Source organism: Montipora foliosa, chromosome 8 (genome assembly GCF_036669935.1).
Source record: "Montipora foliosa isolate CH-2021 chromosome 8, ASM3666993v2, whole genome shotgun sequence".
NCBI classification, from domain to species: domain Eukaryota; kingdom Metazoa; phylum Cnidaria; class Anthozoa; order Scleractinia; family Acroporidae; genus Montipora; species Montipora foliosa.
This window is the reverse complement of record NC_090876.1, coordinates 14804844-14820049: the sequence shown is the minus strand read 5'-3', so window position 1 is coordinate 14820049 and position 15206 is coordinate 14804844. Positions and strand designations below refer to the sequence as shown.

The 15206-nt window shown below is 40.0% G+C and overlaps 3 protein-coding genes across 3 annotated transcripts in view; 1 reads left to right on the top strand and 2 right to left on the bottom strand.

Annotated features, from left to right (window-relative positions):
* Positions 1 to 14984, bottom strand: part of LOC138012868 (opioid-binding protein/cell adhesion molecule homolog) — a 28276-nt gene extending 13292 nt beyond the window's left edge. Inside the window, exons 1-2 of the mRNA XM_068859788.1 lie at positions 14851 to 14984; positions 12870 to 13202 (exon numbers count right to left, since the gene is read on the bottom strand). Of these exons, the coding sequence (XP_068715889.1) occupies positions 12870 to 13202; positions 14851 to 14923 (406 nt within the window). The 5' untranslated portion in view covers positions 14924 to 14984. The remainder of the gene's footprint in view (positions 1 to 12869; positions 13203 to 14850) is intronic.
* Positions 7131 to 8564, top strand: LOC137967432 (uncharacterized). Its single transcript, XM_068813954.1, has one exon. The coding sequence runs from the start codon at positions 7266 to 7268 to the stop codon at positions 8562 to 8564; it is 1299 nt and encodes a 432-aa protein (XP_068670055.1). The 5' UTR covers positions 7131 to 7265.
* LOC137967431 (uncharacterized) lies at positions 9273 to 11081 on the bottom strand. Its single transcript, XM_068813953.1, has 3 exons — positions 10986 to 11081; positions 10334 to 10862; positions 9273 to 9856 (listed from the first exon to the last, which is right to left on the bottom strand). The coding sequence occupies exons 1-3, from the start codon at positions 11079 to 11081 to the stop codon at positions 9273 to 9275; spliced, it is 1209 nt and encodes a 402-aa protein (XP_068670054.1).
* Positions 14985 to 15206: the final 222 nt, after the last annotated feature.

Below are 15206 nucleotides of genomic sequence, written 5' to 3'. Positions count from 1 at the left end.
AGAAACGCAAGAGACCTTCACATGTGGGAAGGCGCTAATGGAATTATAATTTTTTTACTGAAACGGCGCGGGGCAAGGACGGACGCCATCTTGGTTTCAACTTCAACCGAGAGGGTATGAAACTGATATTTTTATCTCGCGGTTACATTCGCGTTTACGTTGCAGGCCTCAGTTTATATGCGCGAAGGTCAGTACAAATACAAGCGAAAGGAAGCGAGAAAAAAAAAATCACTCCATTTCACGAGGAAGGCACTGTTCCATCTGACTAGAAACATGCAGTTATCACGTCCATACGCAAGGCTGGATCAACAAGTGACGCCGTTAAATATAGACCTATCTTCTTCTTTCCTTTCTTTGCCAAGATTCTTTTATTTTTCCAAGAGAACCGCGTGCTGTCTACTAAACTACCAGTCTGGCTACCTACCTCTACATTCACGGTACTAGGACTTGTCTTAACTATGCTACCAACAGGCAACGTCATGACATGGACAAAGGCCAACTTACTGGAATGGTATTATTAAACCTTTCCAAGATCTTCAGGATTTTATAGGAGTTCCGACTCTGCCGTAACGCTGGGATTTAAAGCTTATCTGACGAACAGAGTGTAGGGGTTTCAGCACCTCAATCTAGCTTATTTGGCATCCCAATGGATTAAATCCTGAGCCATTACTATTTAAGTCATACATAAACAACTTGTCATCGATCATTCATCGGCTTTGAAACTCCAGCTCTATGCAGATAAACCTTTGCTTTTTATAGTGTTAGTTCGCTTTATTACAGGGATCGAATCTTGCTAGTCTGCTGACCTTAGAGGCGGTATTATATTCTGATAGCTCGATAGGAACCTCCTGTATTTTAGCCATTCTAAGACCTTTCCAGGACAATGCTAATAGGAACGCATGAGAGGCGCGCCAGGTGAAGAAACTTCATTACAGTAGAGTGGTATTCCAGCTCAAGAGCCGAGGATTCATGCTTGATACAAGCTACAGCAACCGCATCGATAATATTTGCTCTCTTGAAAATATCTCTAGATATGGCGTCGAGGCGTCTTTAATCGATGTAATCATCACTTTGAACCCATTCTGTACAAACACCAACACGGTTTCCTCAAAGGAAAGTCTACAATAACACAACTCTTAGAAGTTTATCACGACATATTAGACACTGTCGCTACTGGTAAAGAGGTCGATGCAATCTATCTTGACTTATCCAAAGCCTTGGACAAGGTATCTGACAACTTGCTTCTATCGAAGCTTGAACATTACGGTATCAAGGACAAACTGCTTTCATAGTTCCGCACTTATCTTATACTGGCAGGCAACAAAGAGTTGTCCTTGAAGAGTCTTTCTCCGATTGGTTGCCAGTGACGTCAGGCGTGCCACAAGGGTCAATGCTTGGCCCTCTCTTACAATAAAATACAATTTATTAAACTTATATTGCGCAATTATCAATACCAGCAACTTTCAATTGCGCATTACATTATTGATAACATTATATAAATATGCAATAACTAAAGGTTGTATGAATAAATGATGATAAGAATCCAATTGCATCAAATACATAATAATCAAAAGCAAGAAGCCAAAAGGAATCACATTCCAAAATAAGGATTCATTAATAAAAAGCTTTCTGAAATAACAATGTCTTAATAGCCTTCTTGAAACAACCTAACGATTTTATATTTCGTTTGTCACGCAGTTCCGGAAGGCTGTTCCACAGCCTAGCGGCTGCCACGTGAAAAGAGTGGTCACCGAGTGTTGCTGATGATCTTATAGAATTAAAATTAAGAATTAAATTATTACTATATCTTAGATTGTATCTACCACTTCTCCTTACTGAAGTAAGGTCACTTACATAAGACGGAGAGTGACCATGTATTAGTAAAAGTTTAAAATGTATACCTTGCGTTACAGGCAGCCAATGCAATGATCTAAGTAGAGGCGTCACATGTGAGAACGTGCTCCCTTGAAAAATTAACCGCGCCACAGCATTCTGGACGGGGTGCATTTTTTGCAAAAAGGTAGTTAGGTGCCCCATACAGCAAACTATTGCAATAATCTAATTTCCTAGATATAAAAGCGTGGATAAGAGTTTCGGTACATTTCTTTGTAAGGTACTTTCTAATTCTACTAATATTATAAAGATGGTAAAATGCCGCAGAGCAGGCTTTAGTTATGTGTACAGACATAGATAAGTTTGAATCAAGCCACGCTCCCAAATTCTTGACATCAGAAGAAGGAGCTATATTAGCACTACCGACTACATTATTAATATTCACTTTTGAAAGTTGCTGTCTAGTACCAATCAATAAGACTTCAGTCTTTTATTATTGTTTATCAAAAGCCTGTTACTTATCATCCAGTTCCTGATGGCCTCAATGCAACGCTCCATGGCGGCAAGAGCATCTGATTCGTCTGTTTCCTCATTGGGTCATTCCTCATTGGTCTTGGATGGCATCTATTAACTAACGCGAGTATACAGGAAACAGAAGCGGTCCAAGACAAGAGCCTTGAGGAACCCCGCAGCTGATATCAAACCTCTCAGACAAGCAACCACGGACGGATATGCGTTGACCACGTCCTGATAAGTACGTCTTGAACCACTCAAGTGCTGTATTACCAATACCTAACTTACGAAGCGATGACATTAGTATGCTGTGGTTCACCGTATCAAACGCAGCGCTCAGGTCCAGATGAACAAGCAAGGTGACATGTTGCTCGTTCGTTCTTAGAAGGAGGTCTTTTCGACCTTCAAAAGAGCACTCTGCGTGCTGTGATTTTTCCTGTACGATGACTGTACAAGTGGATATAACCCATGCTCAACCATGAAATTGTAAAATAAAAATCTGATTGAAGACAGCTTTCTCTGTAAGTTTAAAAATAAATACCAAATTGCTGACTAGTCTAAAGTTCTTGAATAAAATGTCCATGCCCGACTTCTTAAGAGGTCGGTGCACCAATGCCTCCTTTCAGCACTGGAGAAACTCCTATTTTGCAAAGACATATTGATAATAGTGGTAATTATAGATAGCAAGGTTGATATTTCAAAGCTAAGTGCTGAAAAAGTGACTTAACAACGGTGTCCGCCAAGTTCTCAAATGCAGACAGCAATGGAGTAGAAACCTCATTGGTAAGCTCATGTACAGATACGTTTGAGACCCCAGAAAGTATGGCATCAGTATTTATCTTTTGCTGTATCAATTCGACTTTAATAGTCCTAAAATACCTTTTGACGTCATTGGCAAACGTAGGAGCATGAAGGTTAGGTGTTAAACCATCATCAGGCGGCTGGTTAAACAAACGCTTACTTGCTCGAGATAGTTTTCGTTGATCACAGCTATTCTCTTCAACAAAATCAACAACAAGCTCACAGCGCACTTTGCTCAAAGGATTATTCACCGCATTCCTTTTGGTCTTGAAATAAGCGAAATCAGAATGCGATTTCCATCGTCTCCACTTTCTGTCAGCTTGTCTACGAGCCTTTTTTACCTGTCTGATATCATCATTATACCGTGGAACACGCGGACGCACAACAATGGTTTTAGTTTTTAGTGGAACGCTCGTATCCTCGGCAGCTCTTAGAGTATTATGATAACAAGAAACAAGCTCATCTAGATCGGCAGATGGATTTTCACACAAGTCAGACTTAGCAAGGACAGTATCCGGAGCTTCCACATCAACTGATTTCCACTTGCTGTAAGACACAGTTCTAACACTGAGGGAGGGCTTTGAACTATACAAGAGACACAACACAGACTGAAGCATGATCTGATAGGTAACGATCCACGTAAGACGTCGATTGAATGATCTGGCCTGATTGGCGAGTAACAGCCAAGTCCAACCTGCGCTCATGTGCGTGGGTGGGACCAACAACGTGTTGCTGAAGGCTAACGGATTCCAAAATATCAAGCATTTTTATAGCATCGCTATCATCTAATGTGTCCATATGAACGTTCCTTTCTTACATGAATGACATGCCCGATTACATCTGTTTCAACTCTACACTTTCTCTCTTTGCTGACGACTCCATTGCAAGTGATATCGAGCTATGGACATGTCAGACGCCCATAGCCTCCTCCAAAATGATCTAGACTCCCTCAACAACTGGAACCGGGACTGGACTATGGAGTTCAACCCAACTAAATGTAAGAGTCTTCTCACCTCCAAGAAGAAGTCACCCACTGGAGCTGACAACCGGAACTATAGTATTGGCAATCGACAACTTCAGTAGGCTTCCTCCACCACGGACCTTGGTATTACCGTGTCCAGCGACCTTTCATGGGCAAGGCATATTGAAGACGTTGCAAAGGCCAACAAAACGGTCGGCCTTATCAAAAGAACATGCCTGGACCTGTCTCAGCCCACCATCAGAAAACTTCTGTACTGTGCCCCCGTGAGACCTAAACTGGAATATGGCAGTAACCTGTGGTCACCTTACACAGTTAAACATTGAAAGCTGTTAGAAGATCTCCAGCGTAGGGCAACCAAGTTCATTTTGAGCTATCCTCAAGACATGTCCTATACTGTGAGACTAATTAAACTGAACTTACTACCCTTGGAACACCGCAGAGAGATTTCAAACTTGCTACTATTTTTCAAATCAAAAAATTGTCCAATAATTACCGATATTTATGACTATCTGTGCACCTCTGATCCTCGTTATAAAACTCGTAACTATGATCTGAACAACTACAGTAAAAGTTTCAAATACAAACAGGACTACTTAGGAAAATCTTTGTTTTGTCTGTCTGTGACGCAGGCTAAACACCGTTGGCTACCATCTTATCTCAGAAATGAGACTCACTTTCTAACCTTCGATAAGCTGCCACTATAACTATCTTTGTAATTAACCGAGCCTATAACGTCAATAATTGATGAATGACTTTCTTAAATTGTTAGAGTGTACATACCAGTATTTTGTATAGAAGACTTCATTAAACATGTACATGCCTGTCAAAATATTGCTCGCGAATAAATAAATAAATAAATAAATAAATAAATAACTGTGCTTTTGCGTTTTGCGTTACATATGTAAACCAAGCTTGTATTCTCCAAAGCATTATTCAACGTATAACTTTATTTTTTGTTTCTCAGTCTATGAGTAGTTAGCAGTAGCTGTTCATCAAAGGTCTGCATTCGCCTCTGCAGGCTGCCATGTTATTTGGCATCTTTAGCAAATAAGATGGCAACAGAAATGAGAACGTCATCTCAAAATCTATATTTGCGTTATTGCAATCACTTCGTGACTATTTCAAGATTTTTAATGCGACAAAGGTGTGGCAGTTCCTCAAGACTGAAACTGTTATGAACGGCGCTTCATTTAGGGGGAGAAATAAAAATTTATTTTCAAGTGTCAAAGTTCTTCATCAAAACTCAAATTTAGTCCCTTTCTAGATAGTCGCGGGAGTGGGCGAAATAGCCGAGCGAAAGCGGAAAACAGTCTCCTCTGGTTTTTTTCTCCTCGCTTCAGTCTCGTCGCGCTTTGCGCTCTCGGCTATTTCGCGCGCTCTCGCGACTATCTCTAGAAAAGGACTGCTAGCAGTCTACCCTCAAATTTAGTCATTTCACGTCGTTGCTTTGCCATCTATGGCAAAGAAATGGACGAAAGATAAAAAACTCACGACGTGCTGTTGTTTTTGTACACTTAATATGCAAATGTGTGACGTTTTCGTTGCCGTCGCGTCTGTCGTTGCCATAGCTCCGTGTCTATTGGCGGGAGTTACGTTAAGTAGGCTCGAAAGGGTACGTTTTCCACAAAGAACAGTGGATGGCCAATGGTAAAGGATTAAAACACTGTCCATCAAAGATTACTGAAACACTAAAAAAAGCAAGGTGAATGTTTTCATACTGTTGCGTTAAAAAAATGTGAAAAACATAGTTAACTTGCTGAGTTTTTAGGCATTTTCTCCTTTGGCCACGTGATTTACCAGATATGATTGTGAGTCGAACCAGACAAAGAAATGTTAAATAGAAAACACTTGGCAAAAAAGGATATCTGCAGAGTTTAAGGGGCTCACGAAATGACTATTTGAAGGAGTCCATAGCAACGGTTGGGTCGTTAAGAGACAACCCCTTACAAAAATGAAAACAGACTAGGTCAGCGAATTGATTTTCGAGATATTTATAAAAAAACTAAGAATAAAAGGGTCTCTTAGCAGTGCTGTACCGTTGTCATGTCAACGTGAAGCTAAGGCCTCGTGGACGTCTTCAAAAAAGTGCCCTACAATAGTTTCGTACTGTTGCTTGAGGTATTAGTATACCCCAAATGACAACCTCGCGTTGTCGCTGCTTTACGGGCACACATTTCATAAAAACCCCAATAAAGTATATATTTTCTGAAAGCTTACGAATTGTAGATTCCGATTATTAGTTGATTTAAGGCAAGAAATAAAAACCTTTCCTAAAATAGCGATCATTGTCCAAAAGTATGTAGTTTCACAAATTAAATTCGTTTCCGGTCAGAATTTAACCGGAGAAAGCGAGCGACATCGCTACGTTTTCTCCACACCTTGATCTAAAAAACCCTGTCAGGGAATTTGGATTAATTGCCTGGTTTGTTTTTATACGCTGTTAAACTTTAAGTTTTTATAAAACACGCATTATAGCTTTGCTTATATACTCATTGCTTTCGAAGGAGGCAAAAAATAATTATTCCCCGACACGGTTTTTTTGCCTCATTATCGGGCAACATTTTTCCCACATTTCAGCGAAAAAAGGATGAAAACTTGCTGTAAACGATCTGTAAACGATCTGGAAACATGCGTCTCATTCGATGACATTTTAGTTTTGACTGAGAAATAAAGCAAAATACTCTTTGGTGCTCTTTCCGGTGTAGGGAGATTAGGTCTCAAAACTTGTGAAAAGTAAGTACCTGTTGATCGATAAAGTGAGGGCTCTTCTTTCATAGACAATAGCAATTTATCTTGCTCAGAGTATGAGCCTTTATCACTAGCGGCGAGCGCTTCGGCCGATTCGTTATTAAATACTTTTGAGGTTTTCCGTTTCGGTGCCTTCTTCGCACTTGAAAAAGGACACGGTCTTTTGCGTTTCTTTTTTTGAATCGCCTCGGGACTTCCACACACCCGTTTATACTTGAGATTTTAAGGGCCTGTTTACATGGAGGTGGGGGACCCCAGGTAGGTGAGGTAACCCGCCTAGCCGTGGTCGAAAAATGGCCCGCGTTTACATGCAAACTTGTAACCCCGGGGTCCTGGGGTGACGTTACCAGACATTGTTGCGTGGTCGCTAGGCATGTAAACAAAGATAATGGCGGACGAACGACGCATTTTGGCGGTCAGTGTTCTTTTCTGTTTATTATCTGCTCTCGCTGCAGCATTTCAATGCTGCGGCTTTTTACTGTCACTTTTGATGATACAAAGCTTCCGCCAAAGGCAGTTAACTGCTCAGGCAACGCAACAATACAATGCTAGTGTTGCACGACTTCTACGCATCCGAAGAAGAATTAACCGTCGAGGTAGAATGTGGAGAAGTTCGGGGAGGACAGAACAGTGGTGGCTCAACTTGTTCAATGGAATTTTGCCAGAAAGGGAGTGGAAGAAGAACTTAAGGATGAATCGTGCGGTTTTTATGTCCGTAGCAGACGAATTGCGACCCTTTCTTCAACCTGGTAGGAGTCCAAGAGGACTTGATGTGTTGTCAGTGGAAAAGCAACTTGCCATTACCCTATACTTTTTGAAGGATCAAGGCTCTCTCACGATGACAGCATATGCATTTGGAGTTGCGCATTGCACAGTCTCCGTAGTTGTTCGAAAAGTATGCAACATTATTACTGATGTTTTAGGTCCAAGATACATAAAATTGCCCAATACCGTTCAAGAAATGAAGGAACTTATTGATGGCATGGAAAATAAATATGGTTTTCCACAGGCCTTTGGATGCGTAGATGGTACACATATTCCCATTGCACAACCAAGCGAGAATCCTCATGACTATTTTAGTTATAAACTGAAATACACCTTGAATGTTCAAGGAGTTTGTGACTGGAAAGGGCTATTTTTAGACGTCGACGTGAAATGGCCAGGGAGTGTGCATGATGGAAGAGTCTTTGGTAATTCGAGAATAAACAGACTTTTAAGAGAGGAAAGACTTCCTATGTGTTATAAAGAAATTTTACCAGGCTACGAAAACATACCTGTTACATTGTTGGGGGATCCTGCTTACCCCCTACTTCCATACTGCATGAAGGAATTCCCCAATACTCGCACAAATGAAGAGGTTATCTTTAATAACATGCTTAGGAGTGCTAGAAACCCAATAGAGTGTGCCTATGGCCGTCTTAAAGCAAGATGGCAAATCTTAAACAAAAGAAATGACATGGGATTGAATGTTATCCCCAGCATTATTTATGCCTGTTTTGTACTTCACAACATTTGTGAGTTGCAGGGCATGAATGTAGAGGATGATGTTGTTGCACAGCAAAGGGCACGTGATAGACTGGCACAACCTGAAAATGCACCAGACCGGTTATATTCTTTCAACACTGCTGAGGGAGCTTATGTGAGAAACATAATCACATCCTTCTACAAGGAACACATTCCTCACTGATTTGTTTATTTAGCTTATACTACTATCTAAAATAAACAGATTCCTTTCTGAGTGAATGTAGTCATAATCACATAAAACTTGTGAGGTTTTAATAACAGAACAGCAAGCTAACTAGTGGAATCAAGATCGTTCCACTTAAACTAAAACATAATCCTTTGGGTGCGTAGATGGTACACATATTCCCATTGTACAACCATAGAGTTGTAACTCTGTTCCTTTTTTTTATACTTGAAAGCACAGTTTTATAGGAACTCACTCCACCTGTCTATTATAGAAATCAGTTGTACTGTTTGTTTTGTTATTTCATTAATTTTCCTGGTGGTATTGTCTAATTAAATAATTTCTTTTGTTCTTGTTCCAGAGGCAAACTCGATAGTTTTCATGGCTGTTTAGTTCATTGTGTTGTTATTTTACTTGGATTTAATAAACTGTTAAAATATACTCGAACAAATGCAAGTTGTCTGGATTTATCTTGTTGTTGCTTTATAGAACAGCTTAACTAGCCCAAATGTTGGAGTTATAACACCTTGCAATTAAAGATGCATTTAAATAACATTTAAACGCTTAAATAATAATGTTTACATTCCTCATATATATTAATATGAATATGTACTGGAAATCATATAGATTAAATATCAAATCTTTAAAGGGACCTGTAACACAACAAATGTCTTTTTGTTCATCTAGGATATCACTGTTATGTAATCATCAGAGCTGAAAGCTTTCATCTTCTAATAGTGTACGAGTAGGCCCTAGAATTGGTCCTTGCTCATTGATGGACTGCATCACTTCCTCACTACCAATTCTGCTGAACTGGGAGGGTACAGAACGTCTGGTTAATGGGGTACAATAATTGTTGTTGCCATATGAAGGTGGGGATGCAAAGCCACTGTATGTATTGAAATGTGGGTGGGAAACTTGAGGAACATTATTCTGGGGTTGACCAGAGAGAGCCATTGCCAACATTTGCATCCCACTGGCAATTCCATCTCCAAGAGATGTTAAACACATGGTCATCTTTGATATGGACTCTTCCAATGTCTTGTTTGATTGTTGAAATGACTCCATCATTTCTTTCTTCATGAGAAGATCTTCTTTAGCAGTATTCATCAACAGCTGGTCTCGTTGCGCCTGGGACAGTGTTTTCTCCATATGCCTTCTCTTATTGTCAACCAACTTGGGGATGTTGGAGAGAGAGACACCTTTACTTTTTTTCTGACCTGGGGATAGTACTGGGGTTTCTGCAGATAGGCTTTCACTGGAGGAATCAGTTGACTCTACAGTTGATGCATCTACAATTTGTAAAATTGAATAATTGGAGGTAAAAGAACTGTCTTACAGAATAATTATTTCTTCTTTCTAAAATAATAGTCATTTTCATCACTTGCCATAAATCAACAAAAGTATGAACAGGCCTCTTGCCTCAGTTGTGATCAACAGCCAATAACTCTTCATAATATCCATTCAACATGCAGCACTCACTCAGGCAATGAATATCATGGGAATCATTACTAATGATAGAAAATTTGTTTTCATCTTTCAAAATAGTACCCCAAGTAGAACAATAAGAGAAGATGACTGTTAAATTTGTATGTTGATATTGGAGATTCAAAGGTTAAAATCTGTTTTTATATGGCCATGGGGTTTAGGACTCCTTTAAAAATTATCATTTGGCCTTTTAGCCATATATTGTAATAAATAGATAGATAAATAAATAAATAAATGAATAAATATAAAAATGAAGATTTAACTTTTTTAATAACACTAACCTTCTAGCGTTTCATTATGTATTTCCGAGCTGATGTCTGTTCCTAATGTGTCTGCATCAATTCCAAAGGAAAGGGACGTGGTAGCTGGCGAGCCACCCCATATTTCAGACAACAGATCGAAATTTTCTTGAACAATTTTCCCACTACCACTTCTTGTTCCCTTGTTCACTGCTGTGCGGAAATCTTGCCTCACGTTTCGAATCTTTTCTTTCACTCTATCGTACCCTTTTTTTAAATGAGTTCTTTCACTATCTCTGTGTTTTTTGAAGGCTTCGTATTCTTTCTCACTCATTTCTTTGAGCGGTTTTATAGGCTCAGTAACAACCTCGGGACCAAATTCTTCTGGAAAATCGGCAGCCATACACCGACGTATCTCCGTATACATAGAGGCCAGGTCGGCCTCGAAATCGATTCCATTAAAGTCGCACTTCGTTTTGAAGTCTTTTAGGTATCTCAAAAGAAGTTCAACTTGATCAGCGCTCCATGCCTTGTTTTTAGGGTTCTTCTTGGTTTTCTTAGGGGCTGTTGACTGTTCTTTGTTCTCAGAGGCTTTTATCTTGCCTTACGCTGCTTGTGCTATCGACGGCCGACTAGGCAAAGTAAAGTTGTTGACAGTGGATGTGTGGGACTCCATCGGATCTTCTTCACTCACAATCCCAGAATATGCTTGATTTTCTTCGCTCTGTTGCACGTTATCCAGATGAAGCCGGCGAAAAAGCTCGCCGGGTTTGTAAGCGTGGGCGGCCATATTGTTCTGCTTCAAATTTTGGCGCGCTTTGGCGCGCATGAACACGACCCCGGCTAGGCGGGTTACCCCACCTTGAGTCGTTTACATGGCAAAATGCGACACCGGCTGACAGGGTTACCCTACCTGGCAGACCGGGCAACCCGCCTAGGCGGGTTACCCCACCTATCATGTAAACATGATCAAATAAAAATGAGAGATTATATGGAGAGGCGGGTTACCCCACCTAGGCGGGTTACCTCACCTACCTGGGGTCCCCCACCTCCATGTAAACAGGCCCTAAATGTGTTGTCTCCTAAATAGCGACCGGCTAGAGACCAAATCTTTCGTGAGTCACGGAAATCAGTGGAAGAATTGCGAAGACGATAGCATTGCCACCCGCTCCAAGTAAACGACCAAAAGCGTACGGGACTAGTTCAAAGGTCAGACTTTTCCCAGCTCCGGTTGGAGAAGACACAAACAGATCTATGCAAGACAGATATTCTTCAATGATTTTCCTCTGATGGTCGCGTAATTTGGAATATCCCGTGGCCTTAATTAGTAGCATGTTTGAAAATCACGCTTCACTGCGTGTGGCAAATTTTGATTGACAACTCTATTCCCTGGGATCCACGAGGACTACTCTGATTGGCCTAGCTCAGCGACCCGGTTTTGGGTCGCTAAATTGGCGCCAATCAAGTATGAAAAGTCCTTTGTTCCGCCCGTATCTAGAAGGATTTTTCGAAAGTCTAGGTGTGAATTGGCAGCCATGGACAGCTGTTTTGGCCTTGCTGGGCCTCATCAGCAGTGCGTAGCTACTATATCCTACTATGTTTTTCACAAGTTTTTTAACGCAACAGTATGAAAACATTCTAACACAAAATCTGTAGCATGGATTAAAAAAATCTTATTTCTCAAAAACAATATGCCCTCCTTGTACTTTTCAAAATGTCAGGTCCTTTTTTTGTCCAAATAGAAATTTTATGCTACAGTTTACGAAAAATGACGGGGCTGTTCCCATCTGTTGAAAAAACCGCCTCTTCCTTTTGTTTCCTAATAGTTTTTACATAATAAACATTTAACACAAGACTGCAATGCCGTGTAACCATTTATGCATTACGTTGGATCAAAACAAACAGTGATAAGCATAAACACACCGCTGTTCGGACAGATCAAACAACGTTTGCGAAGGCATTCTCTTCAAAATGGAATTACAGTCGGCCAACCTTTTAAACTGTTTTTCAGTGAAACGAACGGCAAAGAACAGGGACTAGTTGTGCATGCGCCTTCTGATTGAAGTGATATAGGGCTATTGACTAAAAATCTTCCTTAGGAGCTATTGTCTTTCTGTAGTTAAGAGCCACTCCGAGCACCATCAAATTCACTTGCGTAAAACCTGATGGGGAAATAAACTAGTAAAACTTGAAATGTTTGCGAAAAAGCTGTGAAAAGAGGCAATAAATATTCAACAAGGTAGTCTACAATTGATTTTGAAATTTCTTTGAGAGTGCGAAACAACGGATCTTATTTGAATACGAAAAAACAGGGTACGTCACCGAGCTAACTTTCGAGAGACTTGCTTACGAAACCAAATAAGCCTGTTTTCGGGTTCTCGCGATTTTAGCTTTCATTTCTTCTTCTTCTTTTTTGTTTTTTTTTTTTTTTGTTTTGTTTTGTTTTTTTTTTTTTGTTTTTTTTTTTTTTTTGCATTTTTCGCTTAATTTCCTCGCGTGTATCTTGGGATCAATTCCCCGCGTTGTCAGAAAACCCTTTTGAACCTCCTTTACAAAGCTAGACACAAGTCAAACCTACCTCTCTCAAATATTTCCAATTCTCTTGATGCTCTCAATGGTCTAATTTTAGTTGAGGTAAAATGCGCCTCGCATCGATATTGACCAGCATCTTCCTTAGACACGTTTTTTATGATCAAAGAAAAGCCCCTCCATTCTCCTCCCTGGGGCCACACCCATTCGTTTCTTATCTTGTCGTTATACTCGACAGTTTTGTTGTCTTTGAACCACCGTGGGAAGGTATCTATAGGCTCTAATGTTAATTTATCATCACCAAGACACTCTAAAGTGACTTCGGAGCCCTCCAATGCCACTTCTTTGCTGTAGGATGGCTGGATTATGCCTATGGACAAGCCTATTGGATAAAAATGTTATTTAATCTTATTAATGTTATTTGATGTTATTAATGTTGTTATTATTAATGTTGAACTCGAAGTCTACTCTTTTGTCTCCGGGCGCGACTTTTTCGGTCAGCACCGTGGATAAATGCCTCGCAGTGGTCATGGAAATCCATTTTGGTACCCAATGGCAACCACTATTGTTTCATGATAAAATATCTTAGGCCGTGCAGTATGGCGGGGAAAACATACTTTATCCTGTGCGCAGCAGTAAGGTTGGGTGTTGTACATTTCCTTATACTACATAATTAGATGCAAAATTAAAGTTGTGGTACTTTGAATAAAAATTACAAAGTCACCCTTTACCCACTTTAATGAATATATTACGGTTTGATTGGGATCTTGGCTTTGGTTACAGAAAGGAGGACACCTTTTGCCGCGAACTCCGTGTAACGTGAATGTCATGATACGATCTATTAGACACTGACTCACAAACGACATTAGAGCTGTTTTCATTTTTTGTGAAACCCAAAGGCAGTGAAACCCAAAGGCAGTGCCTTTCGAGATTTTTAAATGAAAATTAACCTTAAAAAGGCACTATGCATTGATTATTTTCGGAATTTTACGGTATCTGGAATTTGACTCCTTGAGGTTTTGCTTTCGACAGGCCTGAAAAGTTGTGTAAATTAAAAAAAAATGGCAATCGCTTGTTCAGCGTAATGTTTTGCGCTAGGTGTGAACGTCAAATCAGGTATGAACCCACGGCCATTAGTTCTGCAATGGGACGAATGACCTCTGCTTTCAGTGTAAAGTTTATGGCGAAAAAGACGAAATTTCGAAGCGAAAACGGCAAAATATGTTTTGCATAAATTTATCTCAGGAAAGAAAATTATCCGCTAATCATTCATATCTTTTTAGTTAACATAGTTTAACATCGCGCTTGCAAGAACATTCGGAGTCTCTCTACTCCGGGTTCTGCAAACTTCACATGGATTTAAGATCCATAGTATCTTTGTTCAGTCGACATTTCGTACTTGGTCAAATGTTAATAATTCTGAAGAAAATAATCATGGTACTGAGATAAGGAAGAAACTTAGTGGCGACATTAAAGCATAACTGAAGAAAATCACTGCTTACAAATTGCTAAGTGACCATTCACTTGAAAAATCATTTATACCCACAGTTCAAACTGGTGCGGTACCATTCATATAACCCTTTTTATAGGGCAACTTTGCTCGGTATTTTGGCCATTTAACGATTTACTCTTTTAGCCTTTCAACGTGTATATAGCAACACGATGTTGAACGAAAAATGTTTGATCTTACATGGCCAAGGTTTAGACGCAGAAGAAAGTGCACTCGCAGTGAAAATTAAACAACGAATCCCAGAATAGACATTTCTTCTCTTCACATCAGTCAACCTTGAGCATTTTCGCTGTTTACCCACTCGTCAGGTAAAGCGAAAGTCACTTTTTGAGAACTTTGGTTCTTTGGGTCGGAGGTTCAAGGCCTTTCATCGTTCGGATGTTAAAAACTCTTGTCATAGTTGGCCGCTGTTTCCATGAAGTTTTACTCAGAAGTATTAGAATATGATCTGGCATGACACATTGCCGGATTTCGTTCTTCATTTTGTTATGCACGAAAGTTGTGTATTCGCGAAACTTACCTTGAATAGTTTGAAGTACGACTATCGGAGAAAGTAAAACTGCTAAACGACATTTCATCACTTTGGGAAACATTCTCCACTTGCTTATGCTTCAAATGACTGCCGCTTTTCTTTGCATGCACGATTGTGTCGTAATCTGCCTTTTAAATTTTGAGTGTTTCGACAAGTTTCGCTTTCGAGTTTTATACGGAATGAACCGGTTAGTGCCACTAACCGGTGGCCAACGGTTGGCCACCGGTAAATTTGATCAAATTCTATCGCTAAGAAATGTCATATATAAATCATTTCTTAACACCGTCTTTGAGTGTTTTCCTGAGAAATCCCAACCTCGCCCGATTCAGTGAATCAGTCAGTAT